At 44.8% G+C, this 26,833-nt stretch overlaps 1 protein-coding gene across 20 annotated transcripts in view; it reads right to left on the bottom strand.

The window, feature by feature from the left end:
- The window catches only part of ERC1 (ELKS/RAB6-interacting/CAST family member 1), a 295,017-nt gene that overhangs the window by 152,038 nt on the left and 116,146 nt on the right, over window positions 1-26,833 (bottom strand). For all 20 annotated transcript variants that reach the window (XR_012503922.1, XR_012503917.1, XR_012503916.1 and 17 more), the window contains 4 exons: window positions 17,205-17,342; window positions 15,839-15,979; window positions 14,746-14,886; window positions 9,043-9,236 (listed from right to left, as the gene is read on the bottom strand). Coding sequence is in view for 7 of the 20 variants with exons in the window: in XM_074357283.1 (XP_074213384.1) it covers window positions 9,043-9,236; window positions 14,746-14,886; window positions 15,839-15,979; window positions 17,205-17,342 (614 nt within the window). In the remaining 13 variants the exon portion in view is untranslated. The remainder of the gene's footprint in view (window positions 1-9,042; window positions 9,237-14,745; window positions 14,887-15,838; window positions 15,980-17,204; window positions 17,343-26,833) is intronic.

Genomic DNA, 26,833 nt, shown 5'->3' on the forward strand with positions numbered 1-26,833 from the left:
AGAAGCAATGAAAGAAATTCATAAATGAATAAATCCTTTAAAATCAGATTCCCTACTGAAGAGTTCCCATCATTGTTACTACAATGAACAATGAAATTGTGCTCTCTCCTGGTTCACTTCACAAGTGTGCTTTCTTCTGCAATGAATATGGTTTATTCAAAATAGGAATTTCATAAAAATGCTGAAAAACACAAAATAAAACTGAGTCTTTGTTGGTAACAAGTCAGGAGGCCAATAATGTAGATGAAAAAGGAACTTTTTAAAAGAACACGAGAAACGCCAAGACTGAAGAAACACGTAAAAGAAGAAAAAGACAGGCTAAAAACCGTCTGCGAGGCCGAGGGCTGGCAGGGAGGGTCACGTCAACTGCAAAGGAAGAGCTTCTAGGAAGGCGGGGGGCAACCATCCACCACCCCGGCGAGGCCGGGAGGCCCAGGACCAACACGGCCACTGAACGTGGCAACGCGTCCACCACCGAAGCAGTCCTCGCAGAGCAGTGAGAGAAGAACCCAGATTACACTGGTTTGAACAGTAAACAGGAAGTGTGAATGTGGACGCAGCTGGCAGAAATGGATCTTCCAAACACCATACAAACGAACAGAAAAGATCAAGTAAAAGTGAGATTCTGTAGTGAACTGAAGCCAAGGGAACCACACCGGGAAGGGCTGCTCATGTGTCTTGTTAAGGATGGGGAAGCTCGGATAGGTTTCATGTTTGGGAGAGTCGGTGGAAAGGACGAGGACAGAAGAGGGGAACCAAGGAGAAGGAGGGTTCAGTCTACGGACAAGGTTCTGAGAGCTGCTCAGAGGGAAGGAGTGAACAGGCAGTGGGGCCTCGGGTCGGAGCTGGGACGTCAGGCCCAGTGGCAAAAGCAGGTAAGGGAGAGGACACACCGGTGAGACGGCGGACCCGCAGGGAGACGGAAGCGCACCGTGTGAATCTGCCTGAAGACCCTTCACGAATCAGACCAGCTTGAATGACCAGGAAGCAAAGGTTTTATCTTATTTTATTTTTAACATACTTACACTCCATACAAATTGCTTCAAGAGAGTCAAAGGTAAGGGGATTTTTTCAGAAATATCATTAAGCATTGAGAAGAAATATCAGGGGGTAGAAATGGGAAAGAGAATCTTCTTCAAAAAAAAGCCTCAACTTCATCTTTCTACCCAAAATAGAGATTTTAGCGCCTGAACAGTAGAGTCGGAAAACACCATTACAGAAGAAACACGTCTCCTCTTCCCTTCTTCTCCACGCACACAGCTCTGCACTGGGACCCGCTCTGCACCCGCTGTGACTACGGCTAGGAGTCACGGAACGGTGTGGTGTCTCAAAGAGCCTGAGACGGAGGGCACCAAGTATGACGTCTTGGGCCAAACAGGACCCCAGGGCCGAGGCAGCTCCGGCTCCCGACAGCTACCCTGGGCCAGGCGCTCTTCTAGGTGCTATCTGTATCAACTCTTCGGATGTTTACAGCGACCCTTCGGATTAGATATCCATCCCAGTGCCCCAGACGGGAAACCACAGACGAGAGATCCACCTAAGAAAGTCGGGGCGACCCGGGACTCCGAGGCTCGCACTCGGATCCCAGGCTTGAGAGCGTGCAACGTAGAGCCCCGAGGCTGAAGTGAGGACATCCAGCTTCACATCTAAGCACATCAATTCCCAGCTAGCAGACCCGAGAGACATCACGCTACCTGCCCTCAGATCCTCGTCAGAACAGTAATCTGTCCTGCGTAGCCCATGTGCCGGCTGTGAGACCCAGACAGACGGGTGCCCTTACAGCAGTAAAATACATGATGTCATTGTCACTAGAAGACAGCTAAGCAAAACGCACACGGCATTACCAGTATCCCTCTACGGACCCTATCAGAGATCCTCATGCCCTGATTTACACTGCCACGACGCATATGCAAAATGAGTAATTCTCAAATGCAGGCTTCTGATGGTTTTCTGCCAGCCTGTCTTCCTAACTTACTTACTAGTGAGGATGGACAAGCTACTGAATGGGCTCTTACGTGTGTTACTCACCTAAAAGTGCACGTGACAGGTCTCTTCGCGTACCTGCCGGGAGGCTCACCTGAAACAGAGCACGTGGGGTCCCCTCCGTGGAGCCTCGGACACACCGACAGCAGTGCGGCTTGCTGCCTTGGTTACCACCTTCTGCCATCAGCAGACTCTCAAAACAAGCCCCCAGTTGAAAGGGTATGTGTGGGTTTGCGTACGTGAAAGAATTCGAAGGTTCTTATACAAACCCCAAGACTCGTGACAACTTCCCCTCCCGCACTCACGCTGCCCTTTACCTGCTACTAGACGGTAACAGCCAGAATGTCTCTGGTGGAACTGTGACTAAGTTACCTGCTCGGCCTGACACGTGCCTCCTGACTACTCTCTCTTTTGAACTTTGAATCCACTCTTCCGGTAAATCTAAAACTCATGACATTTTACGCACTCGTAACTGAGTTTCTTGACACCTCGTTCCTGGGAAGAGTGCTGTCACTGCAGCTGCTTACGAGAGCAGACGACACATGCGCACACAGTGCTCTGCTACACAGCTTTGCTGTAGGACAAGCATACTGACCTTGAGGTGAGACTGAAGGAAACAGCAAATCCAGGAAGAAAATGCGAAAGAGAAAGTTAGAGAGAATTAATAAGGGCAGCATTCAGAACAATATTATTCACAGACACAGACAAAACACAGAGCACAGAACCAGAGAAGGGAAAAGTCACAGACTGCACAGGCACTAAAAACCAGTAATTTCAGATTTTCAGCAAGTGTATTTTCCTGTTAGATTGCACCACTGTACCTTGATGGAATTTTCTAAAGGAACAAACTTTGTCTAAAATTTACCACCTCCTGGGGTGAGGAAAAACATAATTTCTTAAACACAAAGGAAAAGAAGAGGTCAGCTCTCCGCTTCTTGCTTAAGTAGGCGACGGTGACGTCACAGAGTTAGCCGGCTTAGCCTTATACGCACCCAGCGCAGAACTGACCGCTCCTTTACCCACCCGGCCCGTTTCTTAGACCCATGTCATCCACGAGCAAAACAGAAAAACACTGACAGCATCAGTTACTCTAGATCACAGAACTGTAGTTCATCTAGGAAGAATCTGAAACAGTTTTCTCAAATGTGAAGGTAGTGTTTTCCTAATTACAACCAATCTCTCTCCTTCCCAATCTATCAAAACCTACTCCAAGTAGTGCAATCTAAAAGCAATAATGAAACGGAAGACACGGCTCTACAAACGCCGACTCGTCCCAGCACGGCTCGTTGTACGGGGTGCGCCCGCCCAGCACGCAGCCCCGTGCTTCATTATTGCTCTTCCCAGGGGCAGGCCGTTTTCCCTCTTAAAGAATTAATCAATTTCACTGAAATTAGCATTATCCTCCAGACACTCAGACGTCCAACAGCCGCTGCCATCCGGTTTGTCTTCAGGACCTAATTTTACCTGAAGAGGTTCATTTCTTGAATTCAAGCACCATTTCGGTTTGCACTTTAATGTTTCCTAATGTTTCAGCGCTGAAGTGAGTGTAAAGCCATGGTCAGAATAATGAAAGGTAAGGATCACAAGATTTGTCAGCCCCGCTATAAACAAAACAGATGAAAAGCGAGCAAGCAAAATGACAAGCAGAACGCCTCACAATCACCCAGCGGGCACACGGCTGACCCGGGACAGGGACGGAGGCTTCCTGACACACCTCCTGGACACACGCTGTACGTCCAGTGATGCGGACAGGTTCCTGAAGGGATCTATAAACTTCCACGGGTCCTTGACTTTTGGGAAACAACACAGAACGCAGACAATGTTCACAGTCAATGAGAGGCCAGTCTCTGAATGACTGCTCCCAATGATTTCTTTTATTTGTTGTTGGTTATGACACATTAAGCTAGAATAATTTTAGATCAACATGGACACTCCCTGAAATCTCATGTAGAGGCGAGGCTTCACATGAGACTCGGGGAAGTCCTCGGGGGAAAAAAGGTAAGCGTACTCCTGTCAGGAGTGAGCCACCTTAAGCATCTTTCCACCTGTTTTATTGTTCAGGAGTCATACGCCACTTGGGCATCAAACCTTAGCTCTTGGGAAATAAACTGAGGAGCAAAAAAAGCTGCATGTAGAATAACTGTATATAATTCTAATGTTTATACTTTAAAGTAAAAACTTAAAGTAACCACTAAACAGAAACTTCTCTTAAGACTGTAGTAAACTATAAGGTGCTGTGCCCACAAGAAACTTTGGGAAGATGGCCCAACAGAATTGACTGTGTAATTTATTCTTCTTTTAAATGAAATCAGTGAAATTCATTGAGGAGGAAGAAGAAAGAAACAAGCAGCTTCCCCAAACAGCAAGCTGAAGCGAGCGGATCAGATAAAGAACCAGTCGTCCTCCGCCACAGACTCGCAGCATCTTTCTTCTCCTTTTTCTTTTTGTCTTTTTAAAACACAGCCCACTCTCCCTCGCAGGAGCACACAACCACCACGGTCATTTCTCCCCTGTTCCAACCGTGTCAAGACCACTTCCTCCAACCCTATACTTCACCGATTAAAGACACATGACCGTAAACTTCAGGGAACTCTTTAAAGAATCATTTTCCTCATGACTGTATACCAGTTTATGTCAAAGCTATGTACAGCTTTATATTAATTTCTGTATGCGAGGTCTCTGAAGACAGCAAGCTGAATTACCAACTCAGCACCTCCTTACAGAAAATTATTTACAAAGATAAAGGCTAAATATGTAGGTTTACATTTCCAGGTCATACTGTGCCACAGATGCCTGGATACACCGAGATACCAACAAAATCACAAGCATAAAACCCATTTTCCTAAAGAATATGTTAAAAAAAAAAAGTAGGTCAATTCAAATAAGTCATCTTTCAGGACGCAGTTAAATCAGCCAAACACCTAATTATAGCAGTAAACGCAGTCATTTGGTTACACACATTTAAAACGGAATACATGAGAAAATAACGTTCCCTTGGAAATGCTCTCCTACACCCCCACATTCCCTGAGACGATTTTATTCACTCTGCGTGCATCTTCAGTATCAATTCACCAAAGACAGAAGATGCACCATTAGTTTATGTATTAGAAAGAAATTTAAAATACACACATACCAGTTACATTATGCCATTACTTACTCACGTATCCCAGTTTCAGAGGTTTTAACATGTAAATATAAAAGAACTGTGACAAAGAGGAAAGACGTTATCTATTACTTTAGCTTAACCTACAGATAGAAAAGTAATCTCCTTGAATTATATTAAATAAGAATGTTCAATGCATATGAATTTACTTATATTTTTACAGAAAGTGTATGTGCATTGGTAAATACTTTACAAATAAAAAAAAGAACTAAATATAAAAATATTTCCAGTTTAACCAACAAGTGTATAAGGGACTGTTAAATCGCTGTCTGTCTGAGGAAAGGTCTGGACACACGGGTGATGGAGAGATCAACGGGAAGGGACGGGGGTGATGAGACAGGCAAACGAGGGAGGAACTGTCTCTGTTGTAACGTGTACTTTTTGGGCTCACAACAACGTACAGTCACAGGACAGATACTGTAAGAAAAGCACAAAAAAAGGAAAGAGAAATTACCACCTAAGGGAGGTCAGTAAAGGTTCTTCCCCCTCAAAAAAGATGACATTTAAAAGGGTTCGGATTCCACAGATGAGTAAGGGGAAAGGAAATCTTCGTCAAGGACAAACTGCTAAGGAGAAGCAGGTAACGAAAGGGGCTCCTCCCCTGATCCTGGGGTCCATTTCTAAAGGAAACAAAGAGTTAAACCTACTGGTACCAAACCGGAAGCTGGAAATGCCATCCTGCAAAGTAGCTCAAGCTTGCCGACACATTTTAAAAGATTCTTAAAAAATAAAACAGCCCCATTTTCATTACACAAAATTTCAGACACTAATAAGCTTTAATAGCAAATACAAAACTCAAAAGGCCACATCCTCAAGCCATGAGGTTTAAGCCTAGCATCCATCTTAGAGCTCTAACTTCTCCAAGTTCCTCCTCTTACACACACACACACACGTGCAAACAACACCCCAGATTAAATCTCCCTCCTGGCACGACAGGAAAAAGCTTCCTCCTTTATAACTACTTACAAGACTGGCCCAAGACATAAATGAACAACCACACAGACCCCAGTTCTCCTGCCTTCCTCAGGGTAGTTACCGCAGCAGGACAGGGTCCCGGCTCCCGCTCCAGTTCACGTCTCTCCCTGCGCTAGAGCTCTAGGACCTGAAATCAGCTGTCCGGGGTCCCAGATAACTGACCATCTTCCATCCAAACGACCTCTCAAGCCACTGCCTTTTAATATTGGTCTCACCAATTAAAAGACCAAACTGAAGAGTCCAAAGTTCAGCAAGAAGCCCCTCAAAGACCACAAAGGATAAGTCTGGGAATTCGTCATGATTTAATCTGAAACTTTTAATATTGGAGATTCTTACATACGTGCCTCTTCAAGAAGTTTTAAAAGAATACTAAGAATTTTATTTAGTTCAATGACTGTAACAGTCTGCTTTCATTTTTGCCCTAGAAGGTTGCTGAACACTCTTTAAAAATGCACTCCACGGGGGAGGGTATAGCTCAGTGGTAGAGCGTGTGCCTAGCATGCACAAGGTCCCGAGTTCAATCCCCAGTACCTCCGTTAAAATCATAAATAAGTAAACCTAATTACCGCCACCCCAGCCCCCGCAAATGCATTCCGCTCCCTGGGCTGGGATGAGACTACAGCTCACTGGTTCAGAGGCTACCACTTAAAGGGCAGCCCCGCGTGAGGACAACCACATACAAGATGGGCTAGAAACCAAGACCAAGACAGTTATAACCCACGGTATCAGGATCTTACCAGAGAAAGCACACACTTCATCCACCAGCAACGGCCCTACGAGGTACCGGTCAGCGTGACACGTAACTGGCTGGTCTTTAATTCTGATCAAGCAAAACCCCCAGCAGGCCCCAGCAAGAGCGGCAGCCGCAGCTCCATCCGGCCCAGAACCGCGGCCTGGCGTAACACTCACTTTCCCAGGAAGTCCCACACAAGCCCTCCTGACGGCGTGGGGACAGAAGCCTGGCGTGGAAGGTACAGGCTGCGGGAGCCTGGCTTTCTGAGAAACAGCGTGGTCAAGAGGGGTGTGGACACAGAGAGACACAGGACCAAAACCCCAATGGAATAGGACCGTGACAGGACAAATCAAAAGGAGGGTGAAGATACTCAAATGATAAGTGACAGGGAGACAGACGCCCACACGTGGGAAACAGTGGGATGGCAACACAAGAAGCAAACGGTTAGTAAGACCAGAGCAGCTCACATGCGCCTCCTCCCAACCCGGGACGGAAGCAGAGTGACTGCAACCACCTTTTACTCCTGTCTTATACTGTGCTGCTCAGTGACGAATTACAAACCAGCAGCAACTGAGTTTTAAAACTGTTTCTTTTCTTGGTAGCCAAGAAACTTTGTGTCAAACCCTAAAAAAAACTACAGTGCTGCACAAACAAAGAATAAAACTCTCTATACTTTTTCAAATTTGTAAGCTACGTTCTATGGAAAGAGTAGGTCATTTACAACTCTTCCCCCAGATGTGAGAAATACAAGGGCGGACAAAGGCTCTCTGGTGTGCTCTGGATGTCAGATATAGAGTTAATCCTACTTCTTACTGTCGTTCAAATCATGTCCATCTCCCAAAATCAGTATTGGGTCCACAAATGAACTGAAATGTTTTCCAAGCAAGTGGCCTGGAAAAGCAAGCAATCATTTCAATGAAGAATTCTAATACCAAACAAACAAACAAACAAAAACAATCAAACCAAAAAGTAAAACTTTATCAAAGATATAATATATTTTGTGCGTGCGCGTGTGTCTGCTGAGGGTAAAGGTGCGGTGCAGACGTGGAGAAGACACACAAAACACACAGAATCTAATCCTGAGACTGATGCTTTGTTAATTCTGACTTAAAGAATTTTATCCTTCATCTTCTCCAGAACGAGACCAGAAAACACGAACAGACTTAATATCAAAACCAGAGGAAACAAGTGAGTGGGTGATCAGCCGTGTCGTGCACACTTCAGTTTAGTGAGAAGAATCCTCAGGACTAGACTTTATTGTTTAAGTTTCTTGAAAATCAAAATTCAGGAGGAAAAAAATAACTTCTGGGGGGGAAATATCAAGTCTACCGGTAATCTGAAAACATAAAACTTAATAAACAATCTAGGGAAGCAGTCTACTGCCGCTCAGCATGTAAGAGCACAGAAATAAAATATTTCTATGAATGAGGCTCAAAGGGGCACACGGAGGAGTGACTTCCCTCTGTTACTGTCCGTCTCTCTGACGGTTCACACACCATGATGAACGCAGTCCTCCTGGAGAACTGCTTCTAGGCCCTTGTGAATTTATGTTAAATACGTGGTGTAAAAGAAGAGGCCAAGAGGCCTATTTTTTATCTTTAGTGCAAAATATCCTATTAAGAAAAAGAAAGACAAAATACAAAGAGAGCTATCTGGCTGGTTCTATTCAAACGAAGCTCATGTTGAAGAATTCAAAGTCTAAATTGTCTTCAAAGTGCCCCTCCTTCTTCTAAATTTGACCTATGTAATGTAATAGCTTGCTTCTCCACAATACAAAGTCTAAAAACTCATAGCCCAGAGGAGCATCAGCTCGACAAAAAAGGTCTAAACCAGTGAAGAAAGTTAAGTCCTTGAAGTTGAGGCTCCTTTGCTCCTTTAACAGATAAACGGAGCACGTGGCTACCTGCGCTCTGGACTAGCCAGCGGACGTTAGCTTCTTACTCAGTGAATACTCTCTCTCTCCAGTCAATGGTGTCGAAGTCCACAGCTTCCCAATTTACTCCCATTCTGTGCGGCCTTAGGGACTACAACAGTGAACTCACACTGAGTCAGGGTAAAGAACAGATGATGACGTAACGCCGGGCACTCAAGAACCTAACTTTAGGGAAGCAGATCTATTGGAAAAACATGTCCCCCGAAGTACACAGTCTTAAAGCCATGCTTCAGCCTTGCAGCTCCCCCTCCTTACCTCTCCAGCTCAGCAATCTTCTTATCTTTGTCATTCTTCTCATTTTCCACCTCCTTCAAGATTTCCAAGAGGCGGTCAACTTCCGCCTGGGCCTTGCTAGATTCATCTTGGTACCTGGCAATCTCTCTCTCCAGCTGCTGTATCCGCTCACTCATCTCTGGACTGGCTCTGGCTTCCAATGTTGCCTCGTGTGCCTACAAAGAAAAGTGTCCAAATTCTGTCAGATATTCGTACAGTGGTGGTGGGAAGACCGTGTCCCAAAAAACCACCTATACTCCAAACGAAATAGGGTATTATCAAATATCAAACAGCTGTCCTCAATTTATCAGGTTTTCTCTGCTTAAATATTACAGAGACAAAACATTAGTAATAAATGTAAAAACAATTCTTAGATTTCAAATAAATTAGTTTTTAAAAACAATAGACCTCTGAATACTTATTCTGAGGCCAAAAGTCATGCTAAGCCAAGAGCTGCCTCAGAGTCTAGCGAGACGTGCTAACCAGCCGTCAGGTGACTGCCGGCCCCTCCAAAACGATGTCAAAAGCTGATCTTCCTACAGCCAGTGCCCACGCTGAGAAGTCCCACTGGGCCCTCCCCGCCACATACCGCTGTACCGAGCACGCACGGACCACACGGCCCTGAGCACCTAGAACCACACAGATCCTGCAAAGGCGGTGCCCCAAGAACGGAGTGAGATTACGGAAGTCACTCTCCCCACACACGAACCTTCCTAATGCAAGGATTCAGGATTTTACAAGGTAACATCAGACAAATAAATTAACAATCACATTAAGAACCTAGAAAAGCTGTTTTTTTTTTTTAAAATTCAGAATCCTGTTGTAAATAGTAACTATATCTCCATGCGCCCTGAAATACAAAGAAGTTTCAGTAATTAAAAACTAACTTTCAAGTCTTCAGTTTTCCTCCTGAACCTCTAAAGCCATGAGTGTATGATGCATTTAACGAGAGTAAAGGGTAAGATGACTTATTTTTCCTTATTCAATAGAGAACAAACATACTTAGTCCCTTAAAATAATTTCAAAAAATGTTAATGGGGGAAATATCCATTCTTGTTAAACCTTCAGAAAACGCTGATGCAAAACATCCTGAGTGAGAGAGAAACATTTCTAAAACGTGGGCTAAATGTCTTGCCCAAGCGAGGGCTGTGCTTTGAGGAGTAAGTCCTTTACTGATACCTTGTTACAGGTTTAGTCAGTTGTGAAAAGACACAGTTACTAACAACAGCCTTGAAAGGAGATTGCGTTGGCAGACGTGTATTTTAATGTTTCAGCAAAATTTTACCCTAAAACTTGCGTGATTAAAAGCTACAACAAAATAAGAGCAAGGGAAAGAGAGGCAGGCCTGAACGAGCCGCCTCACCAAGAGGGAAACGGAGCGCAAGCAGCACAGACGCCCCCCGCCCCAGCCGGGGGTTCTGTCTCAAGGGGGCTTTCTACTCCGTGTTCGCCTCAGAAAGCGGCACAGACGCACCCTCCCCAAGCTCGGGGGGAATTCTGGTCTCACGGGGACTTTCTACTTCGTGTTCGCCTCGGTGTGCTTTACAAAGAAGTCATTTTTTTAAAAAAAATCTAGAGTTCCTACTTGAGGAGAGGAGAGATGAGAGGGTCAGTGCATTCACCCTTCCACACAGTCGTAAAACACTCGTGCAAAACACAGGGAAACGGCAGGCAGGCCCCCGCGGCCCCTGCCGGCTCGCTCACTGGCTCGGATGGGCGGCCTGGCACCTAGCACTGTCTCAGGGTGCTGAGGGGAGGCCGTCAGCAGAAGAGAAGAAAGAAACGTGAAAGGAAACGGTACAGGAATGGAACAAGCAAGGACAGAAAGTCAACGGTTAAAAACCATGAACAAAGACATTCAGAGTCTACTGGATACTTCTTTCCAGAGGAGGGGGAATAATTTAGCATTTTAAAAAATGTTGATAGTTCAAAAGTCACATTTCAAGGCTTTCTTTAACAATTCTGAGGTTATTACCTGAAAATTAAGACACAAAATATCAAACTTCAGGCACAGGGTATAAACTCTTGAGCTATAAACAGGTCAAAATGGCTTCAAGTTATCATTAGCTCAAACTAGTCATTCCCTGCTGCAAACAAAACAGGGAAGAGATTTTCTTTGAAAATTCCCATGATAAGCACAGTTTTCTGAATTAATACAAATTAGAACACAAACCTCACACCAGATACGGTTTCCAGCCAAGAAGAAAATACGCCAACATCACTTCACATAAACCTACAGACAGGCTACACAGTGACACAGACTCTAACGCAGAGGACCGCGGCGCAGCGCCTCGATCCAATAAACTACTGAGAAAAATTAAAACCAGCAAGTAAGAAACCACCTGACAATACTTTCTCTTTTTCCTACTTTTTTGCTTTTTACCGAGATATAACTGACATATACATTATATTACTTTTAGAGGTACAACTAATGACTCAATTTATGTACATATTGGGAAATGATCACTACGGTAAGTCCATTTAATACCCATCACTACACAGTTGTATATATATATACACACAAATATAACTGGAAATTCGTACCCCTTGACCACCTTCACCCATTACACACACACACACATCACCCCCCTTTTCTGGCAACCACCAATCTGGTCTTCGTATCTATCCATTCAGTTTTTGTTGTTGTTGTTTACATTCCACATACAAGTGAGATCACACAGTATTTGTCTTTCGCTTATTTCACTGTCCTGCTTTTAAAATGCAATGATGCGAGGGAAGCACACCTATCAGAGAACAGGGGTCACAGGACAAGTTTCCCCTCCAAAATCAAGAGACAAGGCAAACCCACAGAGTGGCAGTTGAGATCTGCTCACCCGGAGCGGAAGCTGTCCGCAGAAACACTTACATGGCCTCTCTGAGGAACTGCTGCAGGCCGAGTGTGGACAGACCAGGGAAGAGTGAGAAAGTCCCAGGGGCTGCAGTTTTGGGGAGCTCCCCCAAAGTTCATGGGCTTTACCTCCAGGAACCACCCAGGGTCTCAGTGAAGAGTGGACAAAGACCCCACTGGTTCTGGAGGGTGGGGGGAGAGTAACCACGGTGAAGTGTGCCCCAGGCGCCCCCATCCAAAGACAGACTCCCCGGGAGTGACGATTTTTACAGAGCTTTGTCCCGCCTCGGGGAAGGGCATTTCTCCCACTCGAGCCCCTGCCAGCTAAAAACCAGACTCAGACATTGACGCAGAGGTTGGAATTATCAGACAGGGAATTTAAAATAACTAGGATTAACAGGTAAAGGATGGAATGGGAAAAGGAAACAAGATCCAGGAACAGATGGGCAATATATGCAGAGAAACGGACACTCCCAGAAAGAATCAAAAAGAAACGCTACGTACAAAAAGCACAAAGACCTCGCTTATAACGTGGAATCTGAATTCATGGAAGCAGAGGGTGGAAGGGTGGTGCTGTGGGCCCGGGGAGGGGCAAACGGGGAGAAGCTGGCCGAAGTGCACAACTTTCAGTTGTGAGGTAGGTCAGTCCTGGGGCTCTAACGTGCAAGATGCTGACCGTGGTTAACAAGGCTGCGCTGCATACCAGAAACCTGCTAAGAGAACAGGTCTTAAACAGTGTTCTCAACAACCTACGTGTCCGTCAATGGATGAACAGACGGAGAAAACACGGCATGTACTGCGTACGTGTGTATGCACATGAACACACACAGGAACGTTATTCAGCCATAAATAAGGGGAAATCTCGCCATTTGCGACGACATGGATGGGCCTTGAGGGCGTCATGCTAAGTGAAGTCAGTCAGACAGAGAGAGACGGATACAGACGACCGCGCTCGGACGTGGAGTCCAAAAACAACACGACCAAAGACCGAGCTCACAGACGCAGGGAGGGGACTGCTGGCTGCCAGCAGCAGGGAGTCAGACGCGGGAAAAATGGGTGAGGGTGACCAAAAGGAACAGACTTCCAGTTACAAAACAGTTAAGTCCTAGGGATGTAACGCACAGCGTGGTGACTACAAACAGGTGTTGCATATCTGACAGTTGCTCAGAGAATAAATCTTAAAAGTTCTCATTACAAGAAAAAAGTTTTATAACTATGTTCATGCACGTTCACTCGGCTCTCGTGATCGTTTTATAACAGAAACACGGGAGCACTGCGTTGCACACCAGAAACTAACACAACACTGTATGTCATTTTTACTCCAATTTAAAATGCGTTCCCACCACGAAAACCAAAAGGTGACGAATGTGCTAGTTAGCCTGACTGCGGTAATCGTTCCACAGCGTACACCAAGGCCGAGTCATCGTGCTGCACACCTTAAATACACACACTTCTGTCAACTGAAAAAGCTGAGGGGAAAAAAGCCAAAATGCATACTGCAAACTCCAGGGTAACAATTTTAAAAAATTTTAAGAAATATAGTAAATATTCCAAGAGGGAAGGGAAAATGGAATCATACAAAACACTCAAGAGTGGAAAAGGCAGAAAAGGGGTAATAAAAAGAAATGAAAAATAAACAAAACAAACAGAAAACCACAATGACTATCTCCTTCCGGAGGAGGGCACCGTGGAAGCAGGATGACGGGAAAACATCAGTAATTTGATCAAAATGAGAAGTTACAACCGTCCAGAGTAAAACACGGGAAAACACAAGGAGAAGAACACGAAGGGCAGGAAAATGACAGGAAGCCAGGACCGCCTCCACCCAAAGGCCGCTTCGCTTTTCCTCACAATCCTAAATACGAGGTGTGAGAGACCAAAAGACCAGCGGTAGAAGGATCAGCATTACAAGAGGGTTAAATACAACAAACAGAAAATGCGGGGCTGCCATCAACAGGCAGCTGGGAATAGCAGTGAACGCCTTTTACTACTCTCGACAGGTGCCGCTCGGCTTCACAGCCCTAAGTGCGTCTAGCGGCTTCACCTCCAACATTCCACTATTCAACAGAAAACTGTCTCCACTTACTCAGTGAGGGGGGAGAGCCAACTATCAAATCTCCATTAGTTAATCTCGAAAAAAGTCTCTTCCTACATATTCAAAAACGTATTCAAAAGTAACTTTAAGCTACCGGATTTCTTTCTTTCCTTAGCTTAAGAACATGGCTTCATTTTTGGCATAACCTAAATAATGATCCATTAAGAGGGGTTCCTGTGGAGCACACAGGAGCTGGCTGAGAACAGCACCTGCAGTCTCAAGACTGGACTGCACCCCTTTTATCATTAGTAAATGTATGACCGGGACCCAGTTCATCAGAGCTGACAGCTCCGGGATGTACATGAAAGTGCCCTGAAAACCACAGACTGCCAGATAAACCCTGGACAGCCAGACGTCAACGAAGCAGACGGTAAACGTCCGCACCGCGTCCTCATACCCATGGGTACGGAGGTCAAACTGTCTGTTACATCATCTCCTCCTAGGAGAGCCTAATGCTAGTGGAAGAAAAACAGCCGATCACAGAGACTGTTACATTGTGGTCTTTCTACATTTCCTCTGAAAGGAGCTGCATATTTTAATCTTCCTCTGAACTGTCAATTTTCTATTAGTCTGGGGACTCTCGGGAGTCAAGTAAAATTGGGGTGAGAATGCCAAGAATGCTAATCAAGGTATAAATAGTACTTCGAGCTTTAGGAGACGGTTACTCCACGTGAACACTGTGGAGCTTTCTCCCACGTTCTTATCCACAGCAAAGCAAGAACACGGGAGAGTTTTCTTTAACCTTTTTCAATTGTGATTCCATTTTCAGACACTCCTCCTTCTTCTGCTCCAAAGCAATTTCTAGTGTCTTGAGCCGCGAGTCCTTCTTCAGGCCCGAGGAAGCCAGGGAAGAAGCGTGCTCCTTCAGATCCAAGAGCGAAGCCTGCAAGAAGCAACGCCAGAACGCACGGAGAATAAATACCACTTGCTAACAAAGCGGACGTTTAAATTCCTCAGCTGACCTGGCTGGGGGCTTGTGGCTCCTGCCCACCCCTACACACCGACATGCTTCCATTTCAAGGACGTGAACTGTAGAACGACGGTGTGAGCGCTGGCTTTCAAGCTCTGACTAAAATAAATGAATTCCCAGTGGAATAGTGACTGGAAGAGCTCCATCGCCACGTGTCCCTTCCCACAGAATAAACGGCAGTAGATTCCGCTCCGTGAACAAAAGCGGTCAGCCTCAGGAGCCACAGCGACTTACACGGGGAGTGCCTTTCCCTTGTGGAAGAATTCTACTAGAAACTGAAATTTCCATAAATTTTCCTGATGGTGTTAGAAAGAGAACCCTGAGAACGTCCCTACAGCTCAGGATTATCTGATTACAAGGCAGCAGGCATTTTTGCTATTTAGGTGAAATCATAAGATTCCCTAAAAGTAAGGTCAAAATACACCGTCACCTAATGACCGGTCAACAATCACTGAAGATTCTCTGCCAACGAGGAGGTGATCTTCCAAGAGCCGTGGCAGACAGACAGCCCTCCTTTCGTGTATTCCTTCTGTCCATCCCCCTTACCATTAGCACACTATTTCTCCAAATGTAACTGGAGAAATCTCATTATTTTAGGAGCTATAAAATGTCATTAGCAAGTAAGAAACCAACTCATAACAGCTGAAAGAAGTAAGAGGTAAGACTCAGGAAATAAAGGATTCGGTCTACTCTATCTCTGCAAGGTCCCGAAATAGCCCTTAAGGTCTTCCCACGAGCCCAGCTGTAAGGGTACTTTTAAAATCTTCAATCAGATACTTTCTATACGCGTTACGTAAACACCAACAGTATATACACACAATGCACCGAGAAGCAAACCACGTCATCCCATTTTGGTGATCCTTACCTCTTTCTCTGAGAGGTCGCCTTGCAACAGGCTGACTTTTTCTTTCAAGTCTTTAAGATCTTTCTTGTAGTTATCAATTTCCTCCTGCTTTTCCCGCTCATCTCGGTCCCGCTGCTCTTTTAAGCGTTCGATTGTCCGCTCCTGGTAAGAGAGCACATCAGTACGTGAGAGCGCTCCTTCCACCCTTCCACCACCCCGCGTAAGGCAGCTTTTAGCTGAGAAAATTTCACGCCTCCATCCTCCACTCAAAACAGTGACAAGCCACTAATAATTTACATTTTAAAGAATTCATCCTTCCTACCTATCCTGCTGTAACAAACATCGGCTTTGTTCTTTTGATCGCCCTCAGTTTCTTTTCCTATAATCTTAACCAGCATTAGATGTCCCGAAAGTATTCCTTTGGGATAATCTCATTGATTCAATTCCCAAGTAACAAAAAACTTATACATATGCCCTAAGGACAATAAGTAGCAAGTATTTCTTCTCTACATATAATTCACATGTTGCCTACAGAGCAATGGAAACAATCCACACACAATTCACATACCAAAAATGGAGGAAGCTGGGGAGATCATAATTTGTTGAGCTTAAAGCATAAAGAAGGGTAAAGAAAAGAGAAACCATTAAAACTTCTGTCGACAGATACTCAGGAAGTCTGAACGTTGAAGCAATTTAAGTATATTTCTGGGTATTATTTCTAAATATATTCAGGGATCAAGCCTTGGTCCCTGGCAGGCAGCCTGAAACATTCAGAGTCCAAGAGGCTTAAGGAACACTGACCCTATTTCTTAAAAAAAGAAAAAAAATCCAATTAAAATGCCCCACCAAGATTCTTTAAACCTCCTTTCAGGACATTAACACTTGCCATCTGGGGCCACTTCTTTGTTTAGTCGGCCATTCCTGAAAAACTAGGTTTGCTTATCCAGGGAAGAGGAAGTGGCCCGGCCAAGGCCAGGAAGACAGCAAGCACCGGCATGAATAGCTAAAGCCCGCGGACGTCTCAGGTGCCGGGCGGCAGAGGGAGAGCATCAGTCCTGCCTCCTGACGGCGGATGTCTGAGACCCCCACATCACCACGTTCCAGCTGAGCATATAAATAAAAAGAACGCTTCTTTGTCTTCAGAAGATAGTACATGGGGAGCAGGGGGCTGATTCTTTAGAAATTCCGGCCACTGCCCCGGAGTGTGGGATCCGCCCTCCCTCCCCCTCTTACGCCAGGCATGTCAGCAGTAGCACAGGGGCTCTCCTCCTTTTTGCCAAAGCAACTTCTTCCGTCTTCTCTACCCAAGGCTCATCGCCAGACAAATCTCAGATCACTGAGGAAGCAGGAGAAACGTGTGGGCGAGGGGTCCGGGCCGGCCGCTCACCTTCTCGGCCAGGGCCTCCTCCAGCGTCGTCAAGGCGGTGTCGGTGTTGGTGGTGTCGGCCTGCAGCGACTTGACTCGCTCCTTCAAGCTGCTCATCTGCTTTTCCTTATCTCTAAGTTGCTCTTGGAGATTTTCAATCTGAGTTGTGCACACACATTTAAGGGGGGGGGAGAGGAAATTAAGAGAAATTACAAAGAATAACAATAAAACTCATTTTAAGTTGGAAACAGGTAGATTAGGGTTGTCTCTCAGTGTGTGTTCTGTAGAAATAATTTAATCCTAAGGGTTTCAGAAATGTATGCAGAAATTTAAACGTAGAATTTACAGCCAGAAGAGAGAAAAGACACACATGGGTAAGGGCACAAGTGCACAGTCACAAATTTCTAAAGAAACAAGGAAAGGAGCCAGGGAGAAATAAACAAAAAACTGTTCTCATATGTCAGCGTTCAAGTTAGATTCTTATACTATCTTTTATCCAAACAGCAAGCATTTTCCATGAATCTCTTACTGTAGTTATTCATTCCTTTATACACATCTACACGCACTCACTGACTCAGAAAAAGTACTGCTGAACCCTGTATTACATGCCAGGCACTCGCGATACAAAGAAAAATGAACAGACCCATGTTTATTATGTTACAAGATGCTACGAGAACTTTATGCAGCTGAACCCAAGCCGCAGCCGGGCTCCCGTGCCCTCCTGAAGCGCACACTCCACTCTGCACAAATGGGAACCACCAGGGACTCTAAGCAAGGAAAGGCTCTGGTCAGTTCTGCATTGAGACTGATGATTCTGACAGCTGTGGAGAAGAGATTTAAGGTGACGCACACAGAGACATGAAAACAGTGATTAGGAGATCACACCAACTCAGGTAAGGTATTCTGGAAACTAAACGAGGTAAGAGAGATGGAAAAGAGGGGATGGGTTTGTGAAACAGCGTGGAAACATGTTACCAACAGGCATATTCAAGTACACAGAAGGAAAAACAGGAAGCAAAAATATGAAGGAACTGTAGAGAGAGATTCTTGGTAAACCAAAGGCAATTATTCTAAAATTCACAAACTTCATTCTTTCATACAACACACATCTGAGCTCCTGCTGTGCTCCAGGCACTTTTCTAGGTGTTCAGGATACAGAAGTTATCAAAACAGACAGAAATCCCTGCCCTCCAAGAGCTTGCATCCTATACGGCAGACAGCGAATGAACGAACACAGGGGAGGATGGCGATGTGAAGCAGGAGGGTGTCAGCACGGTCCCCTCTCACGCCAACACTACAAGCAGCTGGCTTATTTTCCACGGCTTTCAAACAGCCACAGAAATGCTGCCTCCTTCGGGAAGTCTTTCTTGCTCTCACCCCATGACACTAAGATGGTGACAAGTCTATGCTCCGGCACATGTGTACACACACACACACACACACACACACACCCCATTCTTCCGCCTGCCCATATGTTCACCACGTTTATCTCCATCCTCCCATCCACCTGTACAGTAAACACGACCCCCAGCTGTACTGTAATGATCTTAACACTCCTGGATCCTACTCCTCACCCCAGTTCTGTGTCTTCCTGTCTGGCACACATCAGATCTATAATAAATACTGGCTCATTAATCAGTAGTAACATACAGCTTGGACTTTTATAAACTGTATTTAGGCATACACATAAACTTCTGCCAAGAAAGGAACTACAAAAGACACTAGATCCAGCCTTCAAATGATTTCCTCCACCAATTTAACATAAGCTCTCTAACGGCCTGCTTCATTCCACAGGGGAAGAAAAGAAAAGGTCCCTGTCTGGAGTCACGAGAGCTGCACAGCAGAACAAACAAGCAAAGCAAAGTCACAACAGGAGACCACGAACACTGCAAGGCTTGGGTTTTCACTGTCTAACAAAGAAACCATCCTACAGCTGAGCCACTGAAATCGGCTCGTCTTTTCAACAGCAGTAAAGCCCAAAGCCTGTTGTGAGAGAAAAGACCATCATAGACGAAAAGCAGTGGTTTCCTTCAGTTTAAGCAGACGCTACTTTTGGAATCTCTAATGGATCAATAGTTAGGTAAACTCACACCACTGAAGAGACTTTGCCACTTAAACCCCAGTACTCCACGTACACCCGGAATGCCTGGCCCCGGGGCCTACGTGTTCCACCAGCCGCATAGGTCACTCTAATTGCTGAAGTGTAAACCTTCTACAAAAAAGGTAGGATCACGCTGTTGATTAGACTTTCTTACCAAGAAGGAGCAGTACAGGCACCTTTAAAAAATGAAACCAACCAAGTTTCAGACACAAGAAAACAGATTTGTTTCACGAGCCCACCCAATGTCGCAACGGCCCTTACACACACAATACGGAAAATACCCTTCCTCCTCCTCCGCCAGCGTCAGCAGCTAAGAAAGCAATCGAGATGTTAACTGTTAACAGTTCCACTGCTATAATTTCCATGTAGTCAAACTATTAAAGGAGTCCACTATTCTTTGCCGGCAAAAAAACCAAAAGACACCTTTCCCCGATACTTGCAGGTGCAGGAGCTGCTGACCGAGGTAAGCTGGGTGAAGCCCCATTAACAAGTTCTCCCTCAGCTATGTTCTTCTTCAGTCACCCCGCTGTCTAAGCAGACTGCTGAGCTGGAGGGGAGGAAGAGGGTGGCTGTTCTTGGATTCCTATTTACTTCTAAAGAGAAGAAACAAACATCCCAGAGTGAAAGGAACTGACAAAATGCAGAAGGGACAGTGGTCACCACAACTGCCTCCTCTGGGCAAGCTGCTATCAGTGAGCAGGACTCGAAACAGACACAGACACGCGCTAGCTGCACGAGCACTGAACAAACCCGAGAGAGGCTCTACGCCGCCTGTGGGAGGGGGCGTGGGGACGAAGCACGTCCCGTTTGCCCAGCATCAGGACGACACGAGCTGAGCCTGCTCAGATCCCCCTTTCTATGTCCTCACTTTGGTTGTGATTTAAAATCGTGCTTTTGTGATCAAGGGTCTCTGGGTTCACGTGTGTCGCTAACCAGGGGGTGATGAATGCTACCATATTATCTTGGCCATTATTCTCTTGTTTTTCACTGACCCAATGTTGAGGCTGTGAAAACTGTTCACCTCTTAGTCCCATATCATGTCACTTCAGTATTTATTATGCAGTTTCTATTAAAAAATCATCTATATAGTGGACATCCCACTCCATACTAAGTTCAATTACCCACAGGATCTAGAATATATTATTTACAAAAGTTTTGGATATAGCAGCCAAGAGAAAAGACTGGATCAGTTAGGCACATACGTGATTATTAATGATAAAGATGACTGTCTGGAATCATGCTAAGTGGAAATACACTCCTTTAAATATGCTCAAAGTATCTACCAAAAAAAAAAAACCAACTTTCCATTCTGTAGAAACAGAAACCACAGAATCCCTAAAATAACAATGTGATAAAAAAAACAACAAAAATAATAATAATAATGGTGGTGGTGGTGGTGGTGGAGGCAGAGAAGGTCACAGTGATAAGAGGGACCCCCATGTATACGAGAAGTTGACACACTGTAACTGACTGTATGTACTTCAATTAAGAAAAGAGGGACCCCAACCCTTAGAAAGAGTGCAGTATGTCTGTGTCAGGTGCTGTTTTAACATCTCTGTAGGTAACAACTATTTAAGCATCACCACAAGGTTACAACTATTAGGCAATCTAGCTCCAGAATTCTACTCCTAATCATTGTGCTATACACAGTATGTTCTATGATAAAACAAAAAAGATGAACACAAAGACGTCCCAAGCATCTTTCCATAAACTCTTCCTTATTATTACGTAGAGTTTATCCATAAACATAGTACACTATTGTTATGGTCACTTCTATTTAAATGTTCTCCCCAACTGAAGCAAAGGGCGAAGCGTGGAGGTACCAAACCGCTGCCGGTGCAGAAGTCCGTCTTCCAGGTACTTCCATGGACATAAAGCCAAGCACAGAGCACTGAAGCTGGTGGGCAGAACCAAAGACGCTGCTATCAGGATTTCAGGGCTGTGATGTGATTAAAACGGTCTGTTTAGCCTGACCTTCCGGCAGTCGAAGGAGGCTAGTTTACTTACACACACGGACTAAGAAGCACTCAACAAAAGCCCAAAAGCTTTCTTCCTCTGACTTTAATAATACTGAAAGTTGTAAGTAGGACTGTTGCAGAAAATGATGTATCTTATAATTCTACGGGCTTTTTTCCTACTTTATGCATACCCTATCTGTTACAGAAAGAAATCATTAAGCACCTAGTAGCGTGTATTCAGTTTCTGCATGAGTAGAATTACTTTGCAGAGGTCGAAGGAAGTGGCGTTTATTGTCTGTGTCTGTGTCGCTGAGGATAAACAGCGGAAGGGGCTCAATCAGGCTTATACACAGAGTTTAGTCGTAGAGAAGACCTAACAGTGAAGGGTTCAGGAAGGAAACACTTTGCACAAAACTACTTAGAGAAAGCAGACATTTTCCTTTAAGTGACTCTCTAGCTATAGCTCTGACAACTGGGCTGGAAAGAAAATAGAACAACATGATTATTACATTACATAGAGCCTTTCTTCCCGTACAACTTTTATTTCACAAAGAGAGAGAAAAACCGATGAAACCAGGGAGCCTCACTCCGAACGTGCGCTACACGTGAATCCACCAAATCTGCACACCAGTTCCACGCTGGCACCTTCTGCTGGCACCTTTTGTTCTGGTTTTTTTTACCAGCATTGCCAGTTGCCAGAAACTATCACGTTTCAACGTGAGTGATTCGTTCCTAGTCAGGTGGAACCGATCACTCCGCCTCTGAGGCCCTGATCACCGAGGAAAAGGAGAAGCGGCCACCCACAGGATGTCGCGCTCGCGACAAGGAACCCCAAACACTCCCTGCCATGCACATCAGTTAGAGAGAAGAATTGTTCTGATGAGGCCCCCACACTTGCTCTAAGCAGCATCAGCGTCAGATGTCCTGTGTGAAGCAAGTTATTCGCAAAGGCTCTGACCCACACCTTCCCGGTTAGCAACAGCTTTCAGCAGCGGCGGCAGCAGCACAGTGCGTGCTGGGTGAGCTGGGCAGCACCAGCTGGCAAAGCGGGCCCTACAGTGATCAACAGGGTCTAAGAAGGAAAAACTCACTAGGTCCCCAGCTCACAGGCAATTGCCTGTCTACCACCGTGCACTCCTGTGAAAGGTCCCGGCAAGCTACAGCTCTCATTTACCAAAATGAGCAGGCTTTCCCAGGCTATTTAGACTGGCCTCACATTTTACTTGTCCAGTTACGTGTTTCCAATGATTAGAAGATAAAAGAGTAAGAAAGTCACGCGGAACTCTAAGCAGCGTTTCGAACGCGTTGCAGGTGGTTCAAGCTCACATACCTGTGTTCTCAGTGCTGTCCAGGGTCATCAATAAGCCCCGCGAAGATTCTGGTTGACAGCCAGTTGTTTGGTTGAGTTTCCCTCTCAACTGCGCTATTCTCGCATCATATAAGTAACGGACTGGATTACCATGATGAATAAATAGCTGGCTATGCCCCATTGGGCAAGTGACTTGATCTTTCTAATTACCTATGTACATAAAAAAAAAAACCCACTAATTCTCCCTTCAATTCAAAAATACAACTGTATTCTTATGATGGGAAAGGTGAGAACATTGAAAAAGCAATAAACGTCAACAGAGCACTACTGTATTTTATCTCAAAACTGTTCAAATTTAACTATTCAGGAAGTATAGGCATGACCTTTAGGGAAATGCAGATGCAGTCAGACTCCACCGCTCCAGAGAAATCAGATTTCATTCATTGCTAGGAGGGGAAGTAAGTTCCTGGATAGACTTGCTCACGGTACAGACAATGGAACTAGGGACCTGCTGAGTTAAAATGACTGGATAATATGAGGCAAAAGCTGGTGAGACCAAAGGTCACAGCCAGTCAAGACCTGCTTTGGCAAACAATTACGGTAACGGCCCAAACACTTCCTCTTCCATCTGGAAGGCATATATAAAATCCTGACAGGTCCTCATACGCTGAAACTGCTCAGAAAACAAAGAAGATCCCCAAATGCACAGCAGCAACCCGTCCGAGACGGGGCGATGACGGGACTGTACTCGGGACCTCAGCTCACATCGTGAGCAGCGTCCCTTGAAGCTGTAGAGCAATGACTGTCTTAGAACAGTCTCAGATCTAATGGTTCACCACATGTTAGTGATGGAAAAACCCCAGTATTTTTAAGTAACTAATTAGGGTAGACACACTAGGCTTAGTTTCCACTCCGCCTCCAAAAGGAAACACTGTTCTTTGTGTTACTTATTAACAGTAAGTTGGGGGAAATCAAATATGTACCAATACAAGGCTAGCCAAATTCAAGGTGACTATCCACTGGATGGACTACTATGCCACCATTACAACTCACAGACTTGATTAACTACAGACATGGAAACTTGTTTATTATATACTATTACACGAAACAGAAAAGGTATCAAAATGTACGATACTGTCCCAATTTGAAGCAAGGAAAAGTTTATTTTTACACAGAATTTTCCTTGGTATAGCTTTTCCATATTTTCCAAGTATTCAGAATGGACATATATCATCTCAATAATGACAGAAGCAGTAATTTTCTAACTGCGAGCCAAGAAACCTTAGGATTTATGATAAGAAATATGATTAGGACTACGATAAGGGATTCTCTTCACATGCTCACTTAACAACACGGAAAATCTCCAGGGCTTTCTGTGGGACACGTGAGCAATTCCATTTAACCCACACCTTTCACAGGCTCGTACTCTGACCAAACAAATCAAGCTGTCAGACACCTGGGGGATTTTCTGCCAAAGACTGGGAGACAACAAATGAATCCAAAGAAACCAAGACTTTCAAAACCTACTTGAAATATAAGGTTCGAAGGAAATAGCAATGGGATGCTTCACATATTTTAAACCTAAATTCAAGTCCACCTCACTAAGTTTTTATTTTAGCCAGGCCTACTTTCATGGTCTGAAGTAAGCTAACCTGTACTAATCGTCAACACTAAGGTGACAAGGCTGGGTTTCCCAGGAAGCGGACCTTGAGACAGATTTCACTGTGCAAGAAGTTCACCCGAGGGCGCTCCTGGGACTGACCCCAGGGGAAGGAAGGGGGGCGGGCAGGATGGTGCAGGCGGAGAAATTCAGCTGCCACGAAGTCCCAAAGGATTCAGACAACCCCACGAAGGGCTCTTAATCTGGGATGACCTTTCAGAGTTGTCCCAAGTCAGGGCGATGGATTCAAGGCCGTGTGCCCTATAGGGATCAATCACCGGACACCAAAGGGAAGGGGCGTGCGCTTGCGCAAGGCAGGTCTCTTCAGGCAAGGCCGTCCCACGGGGGCTCATGACTAAGGGCTACTCAGGGCACTTCCAGCACCTGGGGTCCGTCCTTCCACCCTCGGGGGCTCTGAGTCACTCATCACGGCGTCCGTTATTCCCAGCAGCTCTCCTCTTTCCAGTTAGACTATATTTAATGGGAAATTGCAACTGCCCTCAGGTGTGCTGTATCTGAACCATATGCATAATTTTACAGCTTTGTAAAATCTTTGTAACTTGGTTGTTGAATTCACAGACGGTGGGCATTCCGAAGCAGGCGTTCAGGGATGGCCTTTAAGGTGTGTATGGCGTCCCAGTCCACACAAATGAGGCGTGTGCATTTTTACATGAAGAGAGCCTGCAGCTATCATCAGATGGTCCAAAGGGGAGAAGTTAAAAATCAGTCATCAGTGACGTTCTTTTCAAATACCCATAATATTGTTTAAAATGAATAGCCACTTCACTCAAAACTGCTCGCTTAGCTGCTTGATGAAAGTACCGTCAGCAAATGAGCTGCATGTAAAACAAAGTCTGGCCTGGCTGGGACGCAGGGAGGGCAGATCCAAACAGCAGGTCCTCACCCTTGTGCAATGGGAGCTCAAGAAGCCTAACAGATTTAGTAACTTTTCCTCAGTCAACTTAAGTGATGTCTCTGATTTGAAAAAATCCTCTAGGGAGGAAAAAAGAAGTGTGAAAGAAGAAAGGAAGGAGGTCTGGCACTGCAGGGAGACAAAACAGATAAAGGACGAAATACATTCTGATTTCTGGTTAGGGTGTACGTGCCGGTGGGTCAGAGGGAAGGAAGTGCACAGAAAGCCACTTCGCCACAGTCTGATTTAGTAACTTCTTCAGGCGGTTCATTATGTCAGCTTCTCAAGCAGAGCTGACGGGCAGCTGGGCGTCTCCCCAAAAGGGGTTCCCGCAGGTGAGAACGCACGCAAGTTAATTCACGTAGAATTATACGCAGTTCTGAGCAGAAGAAAAGAGTAACTGTGCTTCAAAACTTTGATCAAGCTTTTTTTTTTTTCCAAATCTTTTGTCCTTTGCCAGATACTTACCTGTGTGTTTACACCCTGACAAGTTCCTGCTACAAGGTCTCCTGAGACGCCACTAAGAACCACCTTTGTCACAGGAGGGGTAGGACCCTCTCACACTGACTTGTTAATTACCATGTTTCAAGTTTAAAATGTGTGTTCGGTCAAAACAGAAGTCAGGGCACTCAAACTCGAGCTTGCAAGACTCGGGGAATATTAAAATGGCCTAAGGTCAGTGGAGAACAGACACGTATATAAATCCTCAAATTATTCACTAAGCTACTTAGAAGCCCAAAGAAATGATGTTTTAGTAAGGGTCAAAATTACCTCCATGTTGTACAAGGCCCTGCAGTGTGGGCCTGTGGGTGGTTCCTATTTCTCTCACGCCTTAGCACTTGAAAATAGAGAATTTACCCAAAGGCTATGTTCTCTCAGGTCCATGCTTATTGCCTCCATGGTGATGCTGGTAGAACAAGTTTCTACACTTCTCCAGGTGAGAAAGACAAGGCTCTTTAAAAACACATCCATCCTTAGCCCAGGAATGCAAGATGAATTCAATGTACAAAAATCAATTACATTATAAGGTACCACATTAATAAGGAACAGAAACCACACGATCATCTCAATAGCTACAGAAAAAGCATTTGACAAAATCCAACACCTTTTCATGATAAAAACACTCTATAAACTAGGCATAGATGGGAACTTCCTCAACCTGACAGAAAGCAACTATGGAAAACCCACAGTTAATGTCATACTTAATGGTGAAAAACGAAAGCCTCTCCCCTCAGATAAAGAACCAGACAAGGATGTCCACTCTCGCCACCTCTGTCCATCATTACACTGGACAATTAGGGAAGGGCAGTAAGAGAAGAAAAAGAACTAAAAGGCAGCCCTACTGGAAAGGAAAAGTACAGCCACTTCTATTTGCAGATGGTGTAATCTTATACACTGGAAATACTGAAGAATCCACTAAAACACCATTTGAGATAACAAACTAGTTTAGCCAAGTTGTAAAACCCAAGATCAATATACAAAAATCAGTTGTTTATCTTTACAGTAAAAATGAATAATCTGAAAATTAAATAAAGAAAATTCCACTTACAACAGCGTCAAAAAGAATAAAATATGTAGGAATAAATTTAAAGAAGTGCAAGACTTGTAGACTGAAAACTACAAACATCAATGAAAGAAACTAAAGACAATCTAAGTAAGCTGAAAGGTATCCAGTGTTCAGCAACTGAAAGACCTGTTACTCGGGTCTT

This window comes from Camelus bactrianus, chromosome 34 (assembly GCF_048773025.1).
Source record: "Camelus bactrianus isolate YW-2024 breed Bactrian camel chromosome 34, ASM4877302v1, whole genome shotgun sequence".
Taxonomy (NCBI): domain Eukaryota; kingdom Metazoa; phylum Chordata; class Mammalia; order Artiodactyla; family Camelidae; genus Camelus; species Camelus bactrianus.